General features: G+C 42.6%; 1 protein-coding gene and 1 long non-coding RNA gene across 2 annotated transcripts in view; one reads left to right on the forward strand and one right to left on the reverse strand.

The window, feature by feature from the left end:
* The window catches only part of Ints4 (integrator complex subunit 4), a 60,835-nt gene that overhangs the window by 30,068 nt on the left and 7,515 nt on the right, over positions 1–23,252 (forward strand). The window contains exons 12-21 of the mRNA XM_034516540.2: positions 1,028–1,170; positions 5,580–5,695; positions 6,961–7,094; positions 8,322–8,479; positions 13,802–13,895; positions 17,248–17,328; positions 18,364–18,494; positions 18,854–18,913; positions 22,502–22,661; positions 22,935–23,078. Coding sequence (XP_034372431.1) covers positions 1,028–1,170; positions 5,580–5,695; positions 6,961–7,094; positions 8,322–8,479; positions 13,802–13,895; positions 17,248–17,328; positions 18,364–18,494; positions 18,854–18,913; positions 22,502–22,661; positions 22,935–23,078 — 1,221 coding nt within the window. The remainder of the gene's footprint in view (positions 1–1,027; positions 1,171–5,579; positions 5,696–6,960; positions 7,095–8,321; positions 8,480–13,801; positions 13,896–17,247; positions 17,329–18,363; positions 18,495–18,853; positions 18,914–22,501; positions 22,662–22,934; positions 23,079–23,252) is intronic.
* On the reverse strand, positions 11,476–13,317 carry LOC143443069 (uncharacterized). Its single transcript, XR_013111782.1, has 2 exons — positions 13,108–13,317; positions 11,476–11,743 (listed from the first exon to the last, which is right to left on the reverse strand). It is a non-coding gene; the product is annotated as an uncharacterized LOC143443069 (long non-coding RNA).

Raw genomic sequence — 23,252 nt, forward strand, 5'->3', positions numbered from 1 at the left:
ATTGTCCACAGAGGGAGGCGGATGGACATTGCAGGTAGAAGAGCGGAGATTAGGTCTGTTGTGAGTGGGAATGTGACACATTTGTAATTTGTATTCTAAGACCAAAGAGGGCCGTGTGTCAGGAAGACAAATGACTGAAGTGTGCTGTGACATTGTGCTGGAGGGGCTGGGGAGCTCGTGCAGTCTACATCACATCTGCTGGTTTGTCTGGCCACACAGACGTCCATGCTGGGTTTAGGCATTCCAGTCTATAAGACCTTTATGGGTTTTGATCCTTTTGATTATAAAATACTCAACTCATCCTAGTGGTGTTTGAATTTTTTAATCTGTTCCCCTCCTTCTCTGTGTGTGTGTGGGGGGGTCTTGTTATGTATTTAGGCTGCCCTCAACTTGTAATCCTGCCTCTGCTTCCCCAGTGCTGTGACTGCAAGTGTGTGAGGCCACAGCAGCACAACCTGCTCTTTCATAGTTGTAAGCCTCTGGCAACTCAGACATTGAGGTGAAAGATTCAGACACAGGGAAGAAGGAAGTTCAAAGAGCAGAAGGGGCTGGGCATGGTGAGACGGAGCTGTAATCCCAGTGCTGGGAAAGTAGAGGCAGGAGGATTAGGAATTCAGGGCCAGCCTCATGTCCTCAGCTACATAGTTCAAGTTGAACCTGGACTGCTTGATACCCTGCCTCAGAAAAACAGAGAAGCCAGGTGAGGTGGTGCTTTCCTTTAATTCAAAGCTAGCCTGGTCTATATAACAAACTCTAGGCCAATCAAAGCTACATAGAATGAAACCTTGTCTCAAATAAACAAACAAATAATAAATAAAATAAATAAAAACAGGAAGAGAAAGAATAGAAAGAGGCAAGGTCCCTTCTTAGATTAATAAAATGAGGTCTTTCCCAGGAATTTTAGCTAGCATATTTCTAAATATTTTTTCATATGCACATCCTAAATGGAAAAGTTGTCATGGAGGTGTATGGAACATGAGTCACTGTTGCTAATTATTACCTTTCTTTTTTTTCTCTTCTGAAAAAGGATTCATCCAGAGATATCAGAGAAGCTCTTCATGAACTTTTATGCTGTACTAATGTCTCAACAAAAGAAGGGATTCATCTTGCACTGGTGGAGCTACTTAAAAACCTAACCAAGTACCCTACTGACAGGGACTCCATATGGAAGTAAGACACATTACTAAGTCTCATCAAAAGAAAACTGTACAACTCACATTATTTGGTGGCTCATCCTAGACTAGGTGTAGCCCTCAGTTTCACCTTTAATTTAGAACCTGGGTTCACCCTTTCCAAACTCTTAAGAATCAGATTCCTAAAATAAATATCGCATATTAGATTAGATGTTCCCACCTACCTACCTACCTCATAAATGCCGTGTAGCTGTCATGGGTAGGCAGACAGTCTACCACCCAGCCATATCCCCAGTTCCCTGGGAGAAACAAGCTAAAAAAATGCCTATGGAGTCTTATTCTAGATCTCATTTTTAAAAATACATTTATTTATTTATTTATTTATTTATTTATTTATTTATTGTTTGTGTGTGTGTGCTTGTGTATGTATGTACCATGGTGGGTATGTGGAGGACAAAGGACAGCTTGTAGGAGTCAGTTCTCGTCTTCACAATGTAGGTCCTGGGGTCTGAGCTAAGGGTGTGACTCTTGGCAGTGAGTTCCTTAACCCACTTAGCTATTTCACTGCTCATAGATCACATTTTTGATACCTATTTTTCTGTTTTGCTATTTTCTATGTTTGTGCAATTATTTCAGCTCAATTCATATATTTGTTGATTGTTTTTAAGGAACACTGTTGGTCATTTGGGGCGTGATGTATAATGGGGGCTCACAGCTCTAATCAGTAAGTGTAGAGACACAAAGGACTAATTCTCCTTTCATCAAAGGTGTGATTCTGAAAACTGTAGGTGCTGGAGAGCTAGCTCAGCAGTTAAGAGCACTTGCTGTTCTTCCATGGGACCTGGCTTCTATTCCCAGTACTCAGATGGTGCTTCTCTCCAGTCCTAGGCTAGCTGAGGTCCTCTTGTGGCCTCCAGGGTCCCTGCCTGCATGTGGTGCACAGCCTTACATGTAGACAAAATACCCATGCTGATAAAACAATTAAATTTTGAAAGTAACATATAAAAATAAAAAATATTAATGGTTGTTTGATCTTCTGTAGTGTGTGTGTGTACACATACATACATACATACTTAACACATACACACAGTTGTCTTGATTGGGTGATTGTAGGTGTAAAAGAAAATAGGAAAAAAAAAGTCTTATCCTTATAGTGCTTCAAAAATATTTTGAAGTTACTTATTTTGGTTTTGTTTGTTTGTTTGTTTGTTTTGTTTTTCGAGACAGGGTTTCTCTGTATAGCCCTGGCTATACACTCTGTAGATCAGGCTGGCTTCAAACTCAGAAATCTGCCTGCCTCTGCCTCCCAAGTGCCGGGATTAAAGAGAAGTTACTTATTTTAATAATTACTTAAGCCTTTTCATTCTCTATAGATATTAAAAGAGAATATGACAAAAAGGGGAAAAAAGGAACAATCAGAGGTGTGTTCTTAAATTGTTATAAGTGCAGAGATGTAGAAGTAGTTATTTGGTTTTGGTTTTTTGAGTGTTTCTCTATGTAGCCTTGGCTGCTGGAACTTGCTGTGTAGGCTATCCTCAAACTCATATAGTTACATCTACCTCTGCCTTCCAGGTGGTGGGATTAGAGGGTGTTCTGTTTCTGTGTCTAGTTCATTAATGTTTGCTGAACACTTGTTATAATGCCATCCCTGTGTTAGGTGCTATGTTAAGAGGTTTAGAAATGGCTTAGCTCAGGCTGGAGAGATGGCTCAGTGGTTAAGAGCACTGGTTGCTCTTCCTGAGGTCTTGAGTTCAATTCCCAGCAACCACATGATGGCTCATAACCATCTGTAATGGGATCTGATGCCCTCTTCTGGTGTGTCGGAAGACAGTGTCAGTGTACTCATAAATAAAATATATCTTTACAAGAAAGAAAGAAAGAAAGAAAGAAAGAAAGAAAGAAAGAAAGAAAGAAAGAAAGAAAGAAAGAAAGGGCTTAGCTCATGGAGTCCACTCTCAGCTAGCAGAAGAAAGAGGTAGGGAATACATAGGAAGGTTGGACATGATAGTAAAAAAAAGTCAGAACATTTAGAAGTGAAGTCTAGTTTTAGAGAGGCTCTGCTATGTAGATCTTCAGAAGGACTTGCTTAATTGCCTTTCCTACCTGAATTCTGAATATAAGCAGAGAAAATAAAGCCAACCAAATTGCTGCCAAACTGTAGCCTTTACAGTGTGCCTGGAGGCAGAGTGAGTAAAGGGCTGAGAGAGAAAGTAAGACTGGCTGTGTTGGTACACACCTTTAATACTAGCTAGCACTTGGGAGGCAAAAGCTAGCCTGGTCTACAGAACAAGTTCCAGGACAGCTGGACTATGTAGAGAGACCTTGTCTCAGAAAACAAAGAAAGGAAAATACCAAGTTAAGAAAAATATTTTCCTGTTTTTTTGTTTTTGTTTTAAATAAATGTTCACTGAAAAATTTTTTGGTTTTTTCTTTTTTTTAGTGTTATTTTATTTTATGTGTGCGAGGGTTTTGCCTACATGTGTGTATATGCATCTTGTGTGTTTTTGGTGCCTAAGGAGGTCAGAAGAGGCTATCAGATTCCCTGGAACTAGAGTTACAAATGGTTGTGTGCCACAGTGTTCTTGTTGGTAGTCAAAGCCAGGTCCTTTGTAAGATAGATGCTCTTAACCAAGCCTGCTCCTTATGCTTTCTCTCTTTAGTCTGTCACTGAAGTCCTATCAGCTGCACACTCTATCTGATCTGGAGTGTGAAAAGTGTTGCATTTGATTTCTTATTACCTACATTGCTGGTTACCTTTGTGTCAGCTGTATAATAAGAGCAGACTTTAACATTTACATTTCTTCTTGTGTGAAGGGAGGTGTGAGAGTGTGTGTGTGTGGGGGGGGGGGGAGAGAATATTGAGTAGCTTCCTCCATGTTGCTTTCCACTCTACTTAATTTTTAAAAATTGTTTTATGTGTATGGGTGTTTGCCTGCATGTGTACCACTTGCATGGCTGATGCCCTTGGAGACCAGAAGAGATCTTTAAAACCCTTGGAACTGGAATCACAGATGATTGTAAGGTGCCATATGGGTGCTGGAATCAAACCCTGCATCATCTGGAAGAGCAGCCAGTGTTCTTGACCAGTGAGCCACCTCTTCAGGCCTTTTATTTTTTTGAGACCTTGTCTCTTACAGAATCCAGAGCTTATTACCTTGACTACCTGGCCAACAGATTCCCAGGAATCAGCCCATTTCCGTCTGCTAAGTGCCAGGATTGCAGGCACAAACTGTCCAGTTTCATGTTTTGATGTTTGCATGTGTGCTCAGGGTTTCTGTCCACAGGCTTCAAGTTCCTTACCACCCTTTCAGGACCTCTTTGTAATTCAGTGGAGCCAAGCGATTTATACTTCTAAACCAGAACTTAAGAAACAAGATTGCCTCACTCGTGTAGTTTTGTAAGCCTTAGAAAAGCCCTTGCTTTCACTATAATAGCTAGTTATTACTGGGTTCTAACTAATAACACTCCTAAGTACTTTGCTTTCTTTTTTTTCTCATTTAAATTTTATTTTATAAACAACCTGCTCAAGGCTACATAGGTTCAGGACATCCCCTAGGATATTAATTGTGTTATTTTGATTGCAAGTTTTTTAAAAAAAAAAATCTGCTCAAATCATTTTAAATTAAAAAAATCTAATTTTTACAAAACAATACATTATAAATTTGTTTCAGGATTGATCAGCTTGTCAGAGGGAGTCCTGGTTGATGACTTTATTTGGCTTTCTCCTCATAGCTGCAAGATGGTTGCTTCATAAGATAGCATCTAAAGACCCAAAGGAAGGGATGTTCCCTTCATGCGTTTCTTTTTATGTGCTTAGAATGTCATTACTGAGCAGCTCCCCAGCATACTTTCCTCGCTCCATTTACCAGAATTGAGTTACTTGACTACTAGCAAGCCAACTGCTGGAAGTGATGTGAATGCTGGGGTGGGCTGAACCAATAGCAAAGCAGCCCTTGGGCTGGCCATCCTCTCTCAGCACCTTACTGTTTTCCTGGGGCCCAAGGAATCAGCTTTCTTGGCAAGGAAGATGGAGGAACTAGCTGTTGTTAAGCAACCAGTACTCTGGAGCCTGGAGAGATGGCTCAGTGGTTAAGAGCACTGACTGCCCTTCCAGGGGTCCTGAGTTCAGTTCTCAGCAACCATAACCATCTGTAATGGGATCTGATGCTCTCTCTGGTGTGTCTGAAGACAGAGACAGTGAACTTACATAAAGCAAACAAACAAAAAAAACCAACCAGTAATGTGCATTTGAGCTCTTCTGATTTTATGATAGCCGTTTCTCGATGAATTAGCTGAGTTCCTGAATAATTGGATGACTTACCTGAAGTTGTAGTGTGTGGAAAGTGGATAATTACGAGTTTCCATACCAAATCAGGCTTTCTGATCTAGTTCCTGCACAAGTTGAGGCACTTGTTAATTTACTTATGTGGTTCCTCTTTGTTTCAGGTGCTTGAAGTTTCTGGGAAGCCGGCACCCGACCCTGGTGCTTCCTTTGGTGCCAGAGCTCCTGAGCACTCACCCATTTTTTGATACTGCAGAACCAGACATGGATGATCCAGCTTGTATCCTCTATGCTTAGTGCAGATGGGCCCTGCTGTCTTAGCAGAGGGCATGGAGTCTTCAGTGGTCTGAATTTTACTTAAAATGTTTTCTTTTGGTGCTGCAGTGTCAGAGGGACTCTGGTGGCTGTTCTCGGCTTTCATTGTTTTTATAGTAATTCATCTTTCCTGTTTATTAGCAACAGATATTACTGCCTTTTATTTACCACTTCATACATTGCACATGTTCATTATATATTTTGTAAAATTTATTATGTCTTGCCATACAACCTTGGGAGGGGAAGGAGAGAGGAAGGGGATTTATTTATTTATTTATTTTTAAGACAAAATTGAGTTTTAAGTAAGTCAGAAAAATCAGATCTGCAGCCAGATGTTATGCCATACACTGTGGGCTGCAAAAGTTTGAGACAAGCCTGGCTTACATCTGAGATACATTGTGAAACTGTTTAGTTTTTAAGATTGGGGTAGGGGAAGAGGCTGCAAATGTAGCTTAGTGGGAGAGGGCATGGATGGGCTTGAATAATAGAGGCAAGGTTTTCCCTCCTACACCACAACAAAGAAAGAAACAAAAGCTCAAATAGATCTGCCTTTAAAGCTTGAAATGTCTGATTTTAAAGCTTATATTCTTGCCTGTGTCTTGAACCCTGCTTACTCTGACCTGCAGCCTGAGGGAGGTGCTACCTGGAGGTAGTGCATGCTCACTGCTTCTAGTTAAACTTCAGTGGGTTTTGGTTTTCTCATGGAGCATGACGAGGGACTGGATTGTTTCCAGCAGTGAGACTGTGGAACTATACTCACACCCATACATTTCACACTCCCTAAGTTCCTCTTGCTCCATATGTAGATCCAGATGCAGCATGAGTTTAGGGATCATCATTGAGACATAATCATGCAAACACTTGAATACAAGGAGACCGTTGCATTCTCCTTTAGTCCTGTTTACCTGTGTTGGGTTTGTTTATTCACTTAGGCAGAGTGTTATGAAGCCCACTTTGGCCTTGAGCCTGTCTTCCTGATCCTCCTGAGTGCTATTACCTGAGGTTATAGCCATGTCCCAGTGTGTGATTCTGAGAATTGCATCCAGGGCTGCTTACATGTCAGGCAGGTGTTCAACAGCTGGGCTCCGGCCCTGATTTTGCACTGTTGTGATTATTGGCAAATTGTGGTCCTTTAATGGAAACTTTGGAAATGGGAAGTGAGATGACAGGTTATATAGGCAAACCTTAATCTTTTATATTCTAAGTTCACTTAACCCACTTATGTATCAGACATTGCAGTTTTAGTTCTTATCTTCAATGCTGCTAAAACCTGTCCTACAATGCCAGCACTGTTCTCAGACCACACCCTCAGGCACTATGCCTACCTCCGAGACAGCCTCTCTCATCTTGTTCCTGCCTTGAGGGTATGTTGAAAGAAGTTTGGTTTGTTGATTTTTGGTGCCCTGTGATTATTAAATAGCACTAAGCAGACTGCATAGTCTATGGAAATCCATCTATCACCCATTCTTTTTTATCTTGGGCTTTGTTAGTCTGTGCTTCAAACATTTTTATTTTGAGACAAGGTCTTACTGTGTAGTCGAGGCTAGCCTGTCCTTTTGCCTCAGTCTCTCCAGTACTGGGATTGCAGTAGTGCTGCTGTGCTTGACTTCCTGTGCTCCAGCTTCTGTGGGCAAGTTCCCCCAACCATGTTCCTCCTTCCTGCCTTCCCTCCTGACCTTCCTTTCTCCCTCCCTTCTCTTCTTCACCTCTTCCTTTTTCTCTGTCTTTGTGCTAAGTATACAATCAAGGACACTTGCCTATCAATTTGTACCAGTGTTTCTGATTCTTAGTTATATAATGTTAGACAAGAAGAAAAGAATCTGTAGCATTAGATTACTAAGGGTAAACTTGAGGTATTTATTTACTGTGTGTATATGTGTGTGGAGGGGTGTGCATGTGCTGTGACATGCATGTGGATGGAGGTCAGCTAGTGGGAGTCAGTTCTCTACCATGTGATTGTGTCTGTATGTGGGAGCGTGATGCCAAGGCACATACATATGTACAGGTCAGAAGACATGTTTTGGGAGTTGCCTCTCTCCTACCACTTAGGACTCAAATTCAAGTCCTCGGGCTTGATGGTGAGTTTCGTTACTCGCTGAACCATCCCACTGGCCCTCCATCTTTTACTTAAATAGTAACTTCTAATAATTAAAAAAGGAATTACAATTACCCTTATATAAAACATTTTATAGCATGTTTCCTAAACTTATTTGAGAATAAATTTATCAATCTCTCATTAAATGAAACACAAGTCTTAAAAATAAATGTAACACACAGATTAACTCTTATAGTCCTATGCTCAGCAACAGAAATGCAATATATTCTTATTTTCCTACCATGTTATTGGGTCATGTTAGCATTCTCATTTAGATTTGTGCATTTGTGCCTGCCTTCCTAGCCTTTTCCCTTGTGTTCTCTCCTCCAGCCCATCTCTCTCTCTCTCTCTCTCTCTCTCTCTCTCTCTCTCTCTCTCTCTCTCTCTGTGTGTGTGTGTGTGTGTGTGTGTATGTGTATGAGAGAGGAGAGGAGGGAGAGAGAGCACATAAATTGAGCCACAGAATTTGCTGCTACTGTTGTTCCAATATTCTCAGTTACCAGGGAGAAAACTGGTGTCCTCCACTGTCCCCTCTAACATCACCCCCCATGAAGATCCTTCCCAGCAGTTCCTACAGCAGAGCCTTGAAAGGGTGTATAGTGTTCAGCACCTGGACCCTCAGGGAGCCCAGGAGCTGCTGGAATTCACCATCAGGTAAGCAGTCTTTGTCTACTTCCTCTGAGAGCTAGCATTCTCTCATGCTCAGCCTGGTTGCTTTGAATTTCACTCATGTCTGATTGTTGGCCTTAGCCTTGAATGATTTTGAGATTTGTTTATATTTGGATTAGATTGTAGTAGGTTATTATTTTTTAATGCTGTTAGTATTCATGAGTCAAAGAGCAGTATAAATAGAAATAACTACAAAGAGCACACACCTTTAGTCCCAGCACTTGGGAGGCAGAGGCAGGTGGATCTCTGTGAGTTCAAGGCCACCCTAGTTTACAGAACAAGTTCCAGGACAGTCAAGGCTACACAGAGAAACCCTATCTCAGGGAAAAACAAACAAACCAGAAAGAAAGAGTTATAAGACACTTTAATCCTTTCTTTCTGAGTATTAGTTAGGTGAGTGACAGAAGCACAGAGGAACGATGGTTTAGTAAGTCAGAAGGGTTACCCTCCCGTAGCCTCACAGGGCTGAGATCATCATGGGTCCATGCTCATTTTTCCTGTGTCTGTCTTCTGTTTCCTGTGCTGTCTGCCTGGCAATCTCACTATCTCTATTTCTAGTCTACTTTTACCTGTGGGGAGAAGAGAAGGCCTTCATTCTGCATCTCTTACTTTGAAAGACAGGTCCCAAAAGGTGTATATTCTAGTTTTCCATAATGTTGACTGCAAACAGTCACGTGATTCTGTCTCTCATTAGGGAGCCTGGGTCAGTGATGTGTATCTAGGTGACTAGTGTCTGGGGAATGATGGCTTTATTTGGAAGATGCTCTGCTGGAGCATTGTCCATGTAATGGGAAATAGTGTCTGACCAACCTTTTCCAGCAATTTTGCTGACACTTTTGTATGCTATGGGCCAGCCATGGTTCTGGGACCCAGGGTTCCACTGCTCTTGGTAGCTATGTGAAGTGGGCTTCAGCTCTCTTTTTCTTTTCTCCTTCTCCATGATAGTATATAGTTTTGGAGGCCACTAAAACAAGCTTCTGGCCCCAAGCCCAGGAAAATAAGCTTTGGTTCCAGATTCATTCCCATCTAATTAGGCATTTAGGGCTTGCCCTTGATCGTTTATCCTGTTGGCACTAAAACAAATGCAGAATGCATAAAAACAAGCCAGCTTGTTCAGCTTCTTTAGCTGGGGTACTGTTAGTAGGTCTCAGTAAACACCTGCAAGTAAATAAATGGGGAATTATATAATTATGGTTAAAGAAAAGGGTTTCAGAGTCAGACAGGCCTGAGTTTGTGTCCTGGTTTTGTCATTTTTTAAATTCTGTAACCTTGGGCAAACCAGGTAATGTTGGTCTTTGGTTTCATGCTCTGTGGGACAGATTAACTACAATTCATGTTGTGAGGATTAAATGAACTCAAGTAAGGAAATACCTAGCAACGGTACAGTTGCACACAGAAGGTGCTCTTTGTACCTTTCACTTTAAAGGGTACACAGTCTTAAAACAGATGTGTAGACCAAGGCTTCCTGACATAAAGAGGGACATAAGGGCACACTGGAATATAGAGAACTTTGCCCGTGTCTAGCAGTTTCCATTTTTGCCTGTCAGTAGTTGAGGTTTCTCACAGCTAATTGGGTAGGGTTGTAACTTGTTCTGTGAAACTGAGAACCATTGCTGCACTCCAGGGGCAGTGGACTAACATGAGACCTGGAGGCACTGAGTGCATAATCAACTTGGTAGTGTTTTTTTTGTTGTTGTTGTTGTTTTTGGGTTTTTTTTTTTTTTGTTTTTTTTTTTTAATAGTGACAGGGGGCAGAATCTTGCTGACAGTAATTGCTTCAGAAGTAGAATGGGTCTGAACTTCTTTTGGAAGAGACACATTGGAGAAGTGAATGGCAGAAACTAGTTGGCCACCAAAATTATAGTTCATAGACATGGTTAACCCAGGGTCTTTACTTCTATGTGATTGGGCTCCTCAGGACAGAACAGGCCACTCAAACACATGAAACAGTATTATCCATAGACATTATATGTCTTCAGTCACTGGCTGTATTTGCTCTGGGCTTGGTTGTGGGCACCTCCTTCCTACCAGCAGGGTGTCTAGGAGGCAGCATTAACGTCATGATGCTGCCCACTGAGCATGAGATTAAAGTGAGGTGCTAGTTCAGTGGACAGTTTTGTCCAGGATACAAAGTAATCTGCTATGCCTGAAATCGCTTCTCAAGTGATCCAGACTTCCAGCTTTTCTAGGAAATTTTATGTATAGAATTTTTATGTGTTGCCATTGGAAAATAATGAGGCAGGGGCTTGAGAGATGGCTCAGAAGGTAAACTGCTTTCTGAGCAGGACCTGAGTTTAGATCACCAGTACCCACATTTAAGAAAAGGTGGGAGTGGCAGGGCATGTGCATATAATCCTGGCTCTTGGAAGCAAAGACAGGAGAGTCCCAGACTCGTGTCAGTCAGTGAGCTCCAGGTACTGTGAGAGCCACGACAGGGGAAAACATCTTGGCCTCTGGCCTCCTTAGGATAACATGCACTAGTTGTCTTAGTCAGATCCAACTCACTACCTAGAAGTGGGTTTGAAGATGATGTTCTCTGGAACAGAATTAGAGCTCAGTTAAAAGTAGAAAATGGCTAAGTATTTGTGTATCTATATGTTTTACATATTTTATATATGCATGTTTTGCCTGCATGTGTAAATGCGTGCACTACCTCTGTGTTTGGTGCCTGCTGGAGGTTACAAGATGTTGGATTTCTGGAGCTGCAGTTAAGGATAGTTGTGAACTGCCATGTGGGTGCTAAGAACCAAACTTGGATCCTCTGCAAGAGCAACAAATGCTTTTACCCACTGAACTAGCTCTTCGATCCTGTATATTTTTACCCATAGAACTTTGAAAATATTTTTAAGTTTTTAAAAGTATCTGTCTATATAGCCTTGGCTGTTCTAGATCTCACTGTAGACCAGGCAGACCTTAAACTCACAGAGATCTGCCTGCTTCTGCCTTCCACGTGCTGGGATTAAAGGTGTGCAGCATTATCATTTTTTTTTTTTTTTTACAATCTTTATTGACTTTTTTTCCCCCAGTCATGTTTGGTTGAATCCTGGGTATCTGGGCTGTCCTGCTTCTGGTTCCTGGCAGTCTAGGGAGTGTCAGTTGTGGGCTATCTCTTGTGGCCTGGGTCTCAAGTTGGGCCAGAAAATGTTTGGCCACTCCCATAGGTCCTAGCACATCTTGAAGACAGGAGAGGGTGTAGGTTGAAGGTTTTGTGGCTGGGTTGATGTCCTGGTCCACTGCTCGGACCCTTGCCTGGTAATATAGAAGGCGGTCAGTCAGTTCAAGCTCATATTCCCCATTTCTAGACTTTGCTAAGGTCACTCCTTATTCCAGGGCTATTCCAGGGAGTTTCCCCTGCACTAATCTTCTACATTGTTACCCTAAATACCCCCCAATTTCAGTCCTTTCTCCCAGTACTCTCTTCCTCTGTCCCTCTTAACCCCTCAACCCCTCCCTCACCTAGTCCCTTCTGTTCCTATCCCCCCCACACCCCCATTCCTCCAACAGAATCTAATCTATTTCCCTCCCCATACTACAGAGATCCATATGTTCCCCTTGATCCCTCCTTGTTATTTAGCCTCTCTGCGTCTGTAGACTGTAGTGTTAGTATCCTTACTAACAGCTAATGTCTGCTTAAAAATGAGTACAGACCATGTCTGCCTTTCTGGGTCCGGGTTACCTCACTCAGGATCGTCTTTAGTAGTTGAATCCATTTGCTACAAATTTCAAACTGTCATTGTTTTTAACAGCTGAGTAATACTTAATTGTGTAAATATACTACATTTTCTTTATCCATTCTTTGGTTGAGAGACATCTGGGTTATTTACACTTTCTGGCTACTATGAATAAAGCCTCAATAAACATGGCTGAGCAAGTGTCCTTGTAGTAGAATGAAGTGTCCTTTGGGTATATCCCAGAGTAATATAGCTGAGTCTTGAGGCAAATTGATTCCTAATTTTCTAAGGAACTGCCATATTGATTTCTATAGTAGCTTTACAAGTTTGCACTCCCACTAACAGTGGAGGTGTTTTCCTTGCTCCACATCTGGGCCAGCATGAGCTGTCACTTGTGTTTCTGATCTTAGCCATTCTGACAGGTCTAAGATAGAATCTCAAAGTCGTTTTGATTTGCATTTTCCTGATGGATAAGGATGTTGAACATTTCTTTAAGTGTTCTCAGCCATTTGAGAGTCAATTTTGTTTTTAATAGACGTATTTTATTGGCTGTACCATAATTTACTTAGCAACATTTCTCTCATGAATCTTTAGTTGGTCACTGAGTTTTTATATAACAAGTCACATAGCAATGAATGTTACTGGGCGTAATCATTTCTGTTGACTATTTCCCAAAGAATTATTTCTCAGCATAAAACTTTTGATGAAAAAATAAGCCTTTATAATAGCAGTTGTAGTCATAATTTTTTCTGCAACCTACTTTTAATAAGTGTTCAACCTCTCCTCTAGCCTACTACCCAGCAGAGGTGGTGGAAGGGAAAAGTTATTAGAATATGGGAGAAGTGGACCTGTCCAGCAATAGTTCTTTGGGGCGAGCGCTATCTTCTTTGGCAGCAGTTCAGTCCCATAGCAAACACCAAATACGACTCAGCAGTTACTGACCAGTCCTCTAGACAGGCAGACACCACTCCCGAAGCAGCAGTTGTAGTTCAATCCTGAAGAAAGCAGGAGGCCCGCCAACCAGCCTGAGGTGAGGCCTCATGGAAGCAGCAAGCTGCCAGCACAGGAACCTCATGAGCAGTGCTTGGGCAAGTTTCTCTCTGGCATCACTACTAGTGGAGATCAACAACATATATCATGCAAACCAATACATGCATACTGTTAGGGAAGAATAGCAAGGCAGAGGAAACCAAACCAATGCTCAGTGCTCCTCTGTGCCTCTCCAGCTGTCTGTGGACAGGAGCCGTCTGTTACATTTATGCTCCTTCATCAAGAGTCCTTTCATGGGTTTGCTGTATCAAAACATCCTTTCACCTGTGTCTGCCCCAGTAAAACATCATTTGACATAACGAATTTTTAAAGCAAACCAGAAGTTTCTACTTCAAGTAGTTATGTTTTACAAGTGAGTGTATAAGAGTAAACTGCTTTTTACATTTTTAAAATAGGGGCTGGGAGATGTGTGGCCTGATTTTATCGTAGCCACTCCAGCACTGGCCTGTCACTGTACTTGGACCAGGTACCAGCTGTAAAATGGTTAAGCAGTTGTGACTTGACCTTCACATAATTTGTGGCTCTATCTTTCTGCTCTGTTTGACCTGAGTTGGTTTTCTTTTGTGTGTGTTTGTTCTTACTGTAGAGATCTGCAAAGACTTGGAGAACTTCAGTCTGCATTGGCAGGGGTGGCCGACTTCTCTGCCACCTATCTTCGGTGTCAGCTGCTCCTCATTAAGGTTTGTTTGGGTCCAGTGTGTTTATGATTTCTGATGCTAAGAATGAACTTGAATTGATTCAGCAGTGTTTGAGACCCTAAGTAGTAAAACTTACTGTTCTGTGAAACCATCCAACAATGGAAAATCACAGGTCTACAGTATGTTGTATTCTATTCAAACAAATATTAACTCTTTCTCTTGCTGTCATGAAACATCCTGACCAAAACCAACTTGAAGATGAAGGGTTTGTTTGGCTTACACATCCATATCTCTGCTCATCACTGAAGGAAGTCAGGACCGTACTTGGAGACAGGAGCAGATACAGAGGCCATGGAGGAGTATTGCTACCTGGCTTGCTCCCTATGGTTTGCTCAGTCTACTTTCTTATAGAACTAACTAACTCTCTCTCTCTCTCTCTCTCTCTCTCTCTCTCTCTCTCTCTCTCTCTTTCTCTCTCCTTCCCTCCCTCCATCCCTCTATCAGTGTATGATAGTTGTGAGCCACCATGTGGTTGCTGAAAATCGAACTCAGGACCTTTGGAAGAGGAGCCAGTGCTCTTAACCACTAAGCCATGTCACCAGTCCCCTACAGCCCAGTCTTATGAGGCATTTTCTCAAGGCTCCCTCCTCAGATGACTTTAGCTGTGTCAAGTTAACATAACAGCATTTTTTAAATTTTAGAATTCTTTCATCATTATCAAATTAGAACATGGTGGTAGACACCTTTAATCCCAGCACTTGGGAGGCAGAGGCAAATGGATCTCTGAATTCAAGGCTAGTCTGGTCTACAAAGTGAATTCCAGGACAGCCAGGATGCACAGAAAAGCCCTGTCTTGAAAAACCAAAGCAAAACAAAGGATTAGAGTAGATTTTAATTTTAAAATCCTAAAGATTGAGGCAAGGGATATTTAGCTTAGTTGGTAGAATACCCGCCTAGTATTCCAAAGCCCTACCTAGGCTTGATCCTCAGCATCACATAAACCAAGTGTGGTACACTATAATCCCAGCATTTAGAAGGGTGGGCATTGGAGGCAGGAGAATCAGGAGTTCCAGGGCAAACTCAACTACAGAGACCAGGACCACATAAGACTGATTCTAAACCAGCAAGGATAGTAGGGCTTTTTAAGTGTCGCATGAAATGGGATTGACCATAGATTTACATAAACTTTTACACTATTTTTCTTAAGTTCCTGATTCTTTTTGTCCAAGCTGAAAGGCTAATTCTTTGCTCTTAAAAGGGCTAACTGCCCAGACTATGTTGGCACAGACCTATGATCTACCTGTTCAGGGAATGGAAACAGCAGGATTGTAAATTCATGGCCAGTCTAGGCAACTTAGTGAAACTGCCTTCACACTGAAAACAGCTGGTGATGCAGCTGAGTGGTAGACCATCTGTATTCAGTCCAGAGCCTGAGCCAGGAATGTATTTATAATAGGGAGGAGCTAACTAAACTGTGGCATCACTCACTCCAGGCGTATGGTGGTAATGGTCTGTTGGAGATCACGCCACAGGTGACAGAATACTTGCAGTGTGATATTATGTACTCCAAAAAAATACAAAAGCATTCCATTCCGGTAACAACCTGTGTAAAAGCTTTATATGAGAAGTAACTAGAAATATGTATTCAACAGTTTTCTGTTGTGCCTAATCTTGAACCTACTGCTGTTGAGTGTGCTGCTGCCTGATAGGTGGGGCTACTGAGCACTGAGGTGTCACTAACCCACACGAGATGTGCTGTAGTGGGTTTCCTAGATTTACTCTAAGAAGACCTGTCTTGGAGTGGAATAAGGTAGAAAAGACCAATTGTTAGGTACTGGTTTATTATTTATTTAGCCAAGCATGACTTCACTTGCTACTTGGAACAGAGTGACCTGGAGAAATACCTGAAACAATTGGTTGTTGCCCTTAACAACCTGATGACTGCCTCTTAGGCTTTCTGTAAAATTTTGCTTGCCTGCCCCAGCTTAGAGTGCTTAGAGAATAAAATGGAAATACCAACTGGGCTTGGCATCATGGCCTCTCAGGACCTATCGGCTTCAGCCCACTGATCATAGCTCCCCTCTTCTGCTCTCACCAGTGTCAGAGTGCTGATTCACGAGATTCCTGCAAGAACTAGTAATTTAAAACATACTGGCCCAGCACTTGTTCTTCCAGAGAACCCAAGTTCAATTCCCAGCACCCACAAGGTGGCTCACAATCATTTATAACTCCAGTTCCAGGAGATCGATTTCTCTCTTCTCCTCTTTCAGGCATTCATGTGGTTCACAGACCTAAAAACAACAAAACAAACAATATCTTTCACTTTTGTCAAAGTGTTACTATGCGGGGTTCAATAGAGTAGAATAGATCATCAGGCATGATTATTCTTAATTACAGTCCTGGCACTAGAGACATGAGAATCATACGTTTGAGGCCAGCTTGGGCTACATGCTACATAAGGATATCCTTTCTGAAAAAAAGAGCAAAGAAAACAAAAGAAAAAGAAGAAGCTCCCTGAGCATAATAGCAGAAATAAACGGAGCGGGTCACAGACACCAGTGGATAGGTGAGCGGAGTAGGTCACAGACACGAGTGGATAGGTGAGCGGAGCTGGGTCACAGACATGAGTGAATAGGTGAGCGGAGCTGGGTCACAGACACCAGTGGATAGGTGAGCGGAGCTGGGTCACAGACACGAGTGGATAGGTGAGCGGAGTAGGTCACAGACACGAGTGGATAGGTGAGTGGAGCTGGGTCACAGACACGAGTGGATAGGTGAACAGAGCGGTCGGTGGTAAAATCTGTGGCTGTTGGTGATAGTTTGACTGTAGAGAAATTGAGAAAAAGGAGAATGTAGGAAAGCTGCCTGACTTGTATTTGGGTAAGTGATGGAGCGCATGGCAGGACACTGGACAGAGGTGTGAACATGACAGCTTGGGTTGCTCAGGTTAGTGCAGTGGCCCTGTGAACAAGGCCCAGGGCTGACCTGCCTGCTGATTCTGGTGAGGGCTTTGTGACCCCTGTTTCCAGACAATCTTCTATCTGAGCACCAGCTACTGTTCAACTTTTCTGCTTAGGTAAGGCTTTACTTGCTTAAAACAGTAAGAGTGATGGAGAGGAAGCCCTGAGCATGGTACACTTTCACAATAAAGCAATGCAAATCTTTTTTTTTTTTTTTTGGTTTTTCGAGATAGAGTTTCTCTTTATAGCCTTGGCTGTCCTGGAACTCACTCTGTATACCAGGCTGGCCTCGAACTCAGAAATCCACCTGCCTCCCAAGTGCTGGGATTAAAGGCATTCACCACCACTGCCTGGCTAAAAATGCAAATCTTAACATTATATCCATTTTCCCAGTTTTGTGACACTCATGTCTCTTCTTTCATTTGTCTGAGTAGGCCTTGCAGGAAAAGCTGTGGAATGTGGCTGCCCCCTTGTATCTAAAGCAGAGTGATTTGGCCTCAGCAGCAGCAAAACAGGTGAGAGACTCCTTAGACAGGTCTCTATCAGGGAATTACCCAGTCCAGAGGTCTTCCTATGGCCTGTCTCCTGGCTTCTGAGATTTTAGGCTCCGGTAGAAGTTAGAACTAGGCCTGTGAATGTGCAAGCACTGGGCTTTGGAGTCAGGGGACTTGGGTTCTAGGCTCAGGTCTTCTCCACCTGACGAGGTGATAAATTTAGCAAGCTATTTGAGTCTCTTGGAGTTTCCTCCTCTATAAAATGTGTCAGTTGAATTGCATAATTTCTGAGATTCTTTGTGTCCTAACATATTTCCAGTTTGTGGGCCAGTGTGGTGGCTGGTCATAGCACTTGCTGTAGGTCTGATAACCTGAATTCAGTCCCTGGAACTTATGTAAAGTACCCACATTCTCTCACTCTCACATATCATATATACACACACACACAATTTTTATTATACTATTTATATTAGTATTTGTTTCAGATAGATTAAAAATCCAGTACAGTTGTGAATCTTTCATCTAAAAAATACATGTAAACTGATTTTGAGGTTGTTTTATATTTTTATTAATTTTTTGATAATTTCATACAATGGTTTGGGTTTTTTTTTGTTGTTGTTGTTTTTTGGGTTTATGAGACAGGGCTTCTCTATGTAGCCATACGTGGCTGTCCTGGAACTCCCTCTGTAGACCAGGCTGGCCTCGAACTCACAGAGACCCTTCTGACTTAGCTTTTTGAGTGCTGGGAATCAGAGACATGTGCCACCACAGCCAGCTCTTACAAAGTATTTTTATATTCACTTTTCCTAAATCTACCCCTACCTCCCAATTTTGTGTGTGCATCTGTTCTTTAAAAATGATCTAGCCTAATTCATGGTACGTACATGGGTGTGAGACCACCCACTGGAGTGTGGTTAGCCTACCAGAAGCCACACTCTTAAAGAAAATTGACTCTTTTCTCAGAAGCCATCAGCTGTCCATAGCTCCTCAGTTAAGGATAGAAAGCCCTTTTCTTCCAGTATATTTTACTGATTGTTAATTGTCTTTTCCTTATAGATCATGGAAGAAACCTACAAAATGGAGTTTATGTACAGTGGTGTGGAAAATAAGCAGGTTGTGATCATACATCACATGAGGCTTCAGGCCAAAGCTCTGCAACTTATAGTAACTGCACGAACTACTCGAGGGTAAGACATCGAGCTGGGTGAATAGGGGCATTCTCCTGAGGATACAGGCAGATATGTTTGCAGCTCTCTCTAAGGCTAATGATGAGTCAGATTTAGGGAGCTCACCTAAGAGAGATGCATTTGCTTATTTCTTTTTAGATATTTCAAAGTTCATGCTTGGGTCAGATTAGATCCTGCTCTTGGTCCCTGTCCCGAGGAGAGAGCACTGCCCTTGCTTCTTGCTATTGTCTTAAGAGCTCAGTTTTATAGTGTAACTCAGTCACTCTCCTCTCACGGAAGCTCAGGTTTCTGGGACTTCTTGTCCTCACTCCTTACTTCAGAGTCACAAGGTTTTTACACTTCGCTTTTTTTTCCTTCAGAGTTGACCCCTTATTTGGAATGTGTGAAAAATTTTTACAGGAAGTGGATTTTTTTCAGAGGTGAGTATTTGGTAACCCTTATGATTTTTTTTTTCATTTGGTTTATGCAGAAAATAACTAACACTAAATAAAATCACATATCTTTCCTAGGTTGCTGAGCTATTCGTCATCTGTTGTTGGTGTGCCCTAATGTGGTATCTTCTTTAATGATGTATAAACTGTTCTGTATCTAGAGCCCTAGAGCCTCAAAAGTAAACATACAACTAAATAATAAAAACATCAGGAACCATTTGGATTCTGCACTTAGTTGAGCTACAAAAACAAAAAACAAAACAAAAAAATGTTCTCAATAGTCTTTTTGCTTGAGAAAAAATCTTGCTGTGTTGCCTAGGCTGACCTTGAATTATTGGTCCTCCTGCCTCAGCCTTCTGAATGGTAGGATTACAGGTATACTTGTATGCCTGGCTTTGTTCCTATCCTTTTTGAGACAGGGTCTCAAGTAGTCTAGGCAAGCCTTGAACTTGCTGTATTGCTAAAGCTGACCATGAACATCAGATCCTCCTGCCTGTACTTCCCAAGTGCTAGGATTATTGGTGTGTACTACCATATCCAGCTATTGCTTAATTTTGTAGGTAAATAATAACAAAGCAGGAGTGGTGATACATATTTTTAATATCAGCACTTTGGAGACAGAGGGAGGAGGATCTCTGTAAATTTGAGGCCAGCCTAGTCAACTACCAGGCTAGTCATTGCTACATAGTGAGACTCAGGGCAAAAAAAAATAGAGAAATAAAGAAGAACAAATAAGTAGAGACTGGAGAGATGATTGGGCAGTTAAGAACAGTTGCTGTTAGCCGGGCGGTGGTGCCGCACACCTTTAATCCCAGCACTTGGGAGGAGAGGCAGGCGGATTTCTGAGTTCAAGGCCAGCCTGGTCTACAGAGTGAGTATCAGGACAGCCAGGACTACACAGAGAAACCCTGTCTCGAAAAACCAAAAAAAAAAAAAAAGAACAGTTGCTGTTTCCAGTTCTGGGAGTTTGATGCCCTCTTCTGGATGCTGCCAGCACCTGCACTAATGTGCTCATACTCGCACACAGAAACATGTGCACACATAATCAAAATATTTATAAATCTTTTTTAAATAACAGTAAATACATAGAATATACATGTCTCAAGCCAGGCACCAAAGAGCATGCCTGTAATCTCAGCTAAATCTGGATGCTGAAGCAGAATATTCACTTTAAGCCTAGTACTTTAAGACCAGCTTTCTCTGTGTGTGTGTGTGTGTGTATATATACACAAGTGTATAAGTATATGGAAGCCAGAGATTGATGAAGGCCTCAATCACTGTCCACCTTTTTCCTGAGACAGTATCACACTGAACCTGGAAGTCACTGACTTGTCTAGGCCAGCTTGCCAGTAAGCTCCAGGGATCCTCCTGTCTTAACCTACCCAGCTTATAGGTGTGAGCTGCTGCTCACAGCTTTTTAATTTGGGTTCTAGAGGGTAGAACACAGGTTCTTATACAGTTTAAATGTTCTAGGTGTAGTGGTCCACACCTTTAATCCCAGCACTCAGGAGGCAGAGGCAGATGCTCTCAGAATTCAAGGTCAGCCTGATCAACAGAACAAGTTCCAAGACAGCCAAGGATACAGAGATGCCCTGCCTCTAACGTCCTCCCCATCCAAAAAAAAAAAAAAAAAAAATTCCTTGTAGTATTGTATGAAACTGTTTAAAATGGATACAGTAGGAGAGCAGAGGAATTAGGGAAGTAGTGGGGGTTAATGTAGTGAGACCAAACTTGTTTTGTGTTGCTGGTTATTTTTTCATGCCAAGGAGCATAGTAGCAGGCAGACAGGCATCATTAGTGCTAGGCATCACTAGAGCAGCACCTGAGGCCTCCCATCTTAAGGCAGACCACAGAGATAGATAACCTAAGGTTGGCATGAGTCCTTTTAAACTTCAAAGATGCAGAACTCTCAGTTCCTTCCCAGGGTTACACCTCCTCCAAACAAGGCCACACCTAATTCTTCCCAAACAATTTCACCAACCGAGGACCAAATATTCAAACCTCTGGGCCTAAGGGAGCATTCTTGTTTAGGTGACCACAGCAGTGCACGACTTGAAACATTTATGTTTGTCTGCCATCATTGGTCTGACTTGCATGAAGTTGACCAAACCAGACTCTAAAAGATTTACTCTGTGGGTATATGTCTCTGGGTGGGTTATATACCAGATGGTTCCGCGAGGAGGCCAGAAGAGGATGTTAGAGCCCCTAGCACAGGAGTTACAGGCAGTTATGCATGGGCTGCCTGATATTGGTGCTGGTAACCAAACCTAGGTCCTCTTGAAGAGCAGGCAGTGCCTTTAACCACTCAGCCATTGACTTAGGGTTTTATTGCTGTGAGGAGACTCTATGACCATGGCAGCTCTTATAAAGAAAATATTTAATTGGTGCTGGCTTACAGTCTCAGAGGTTTAGTCCATTATCATCATGGAAGGAAGCATGGCAGCGTGCAGGCAGATGTGGTGCTGGAGAAGGATCTGAGAGTTCTACATCTTGATCCTCAGGCAGCAGGAGGAGACTGTGTGCCACACTGGGCATAGCTTGAGCATGAGACCTTGAAGCCCATCCCACAGTGACACACTTCCTCCAATAGTGCCACTCCCTATGTGCCACGCATTCAGATGCATGAGTCTGCAAGGGATGGTCCTATTCAAACCACCATAGCCATCTCTTTTACCACAAAGCTGAGGTTTTTATGGCTTCTCATTCTTTCATGTCCTGTAGGGCTGATTGTATTCTGAGCCTTCACCCCTAGGTGAACTCTTTTTACCTCAGGACAGAGTCAGGGATGCAGGGATGGCTCAGCAATTAAGAGCACTTAACTGCTCTTGCAGAGGGCCTGGGTTTGGTTGCCAGCACCCACATCACAACTGCCTGTAACTAGTTCCAGGGGATTTGATGCCCTCTTTTGGCCCCCACCCCACATGAAACACTTAGGCATATGCCTGACAATCATTGTTACTCATTAAAGAGTCTCTTCTGTTTGTTTGTTCTAGGCTGGCCTAGAACTTAAAATAATTCTCTTGCTTCAGCCTCCTATTCCTGAGAATATCCTAATTCTGAGATTATAGGCACGAAGCACCACACCCAGTGAAATAGGCTCTTAAAACAAAAAGTCAGTTTCCTCTGTGTGTGTGCATGTGTGTGTGTGTGTGTGCATGCATATGCGCACATTAGCATGCATGCACATGTTTGTGTGTGCCAGATGTCGATGTAGTAGTGTTTCCATCTTTCCACCTTACTTACTGAAACAGGTGCTCCCTGAACCTGGAGTTTCAGTGAGCTAGGTGAGCTGCTCAGTGCTGGGATGTGGGCTCTTTTCATGGAGTCTGGGGGTTGGATTCAGGTCTTCATGCCTGCCAGGCATGGGATTTATTGATGAAGCTATCTGTCCAGCCAGCACTGTGGCTCTTCTGCTGATCATGTGACTATGGCATACTGAACTCTGTTCCTGTCGATTTCAGGCATGACTCTCAAAGTTTTCCCCATGTCAGTGCGTTTCCTGCTTCAGGGCTTGGCAGAGTATGGGCTTAGCCTGTGGTGAGTGAGTGGACGGTCACTTGCTTTGTGTTCATGCAGGTGTTTCATTGCGGACTTGCCCCACCTTCAAGATAGCTTTGTGGACAAACTCCTTGATCTTATGCCCCGACTCATGGCATCTAAACCTGTGGAAGTGATCAAAATTCTGCAGACAATGCTGCGGCAGAGCACCTTTCTGCATCTTCCGCTTCCAGAGCAGGTCGGAGTCTGTGCTGCCCCTCTGCAAAGTCTGTCCAGATTCTTAAAGCCATTTACTTTAGTGAGCTTCTTTGATCAGAGGAGCAAGTGAGCTAGGGTCTTTCCTCTGATTGTTTCTAATTACATATATTAACCAGGGGGAAGGGGGACGGCACATGTGTGGTTCCCTGATCCCTAGGGATCAAACTCTGGTTATCAGCCTTGGCAGTAGGAGCCTTTCCCGCTGAGCTCTCTCACTAGCCTAAGAGTCAGCATATTTTCTTGTTGCTTACAGATCCACAAAGCCTCCGCCACTATTATTGAGCCGGCAGGAGAGTCAGACAACCCCTTGCGTTTTACATCTGGGTTGGTGGTAGCCTTGGATGTGGATGCAACCCTGGAACATGTGCAAGACCCCCAGAACACTGTCAAGGTCCAGGTATGTGAGGTTTGGGCTCCTGTGAGGTTTTTACACTGCCATTGTATTCCCTAAGTAGCCAGGAAGTCTTTACTAAGTGACAGGTCCCTCTCTGTATAATGTAGACTTTATATCTAATCCTTTTTACACACACACAAATTGAATTTAATTCAAAATGTAATAAACAAGTTCTAT

Source organism: Arvicanthis niloticus, chromosome 1 (assembly GCF_011762505.2).
Source record: "Arvicanthis niloticus isolate mArvNil1 chromosome 1, mArvNil1.pat.X, whole genome shotgun sequence".
Lineage (NCBI taxonomy): Eukaryota > Metazoa > Chordata > Mammalia > Rodentia > Muridae > Arvicanthis > Arvicanthis niloticus.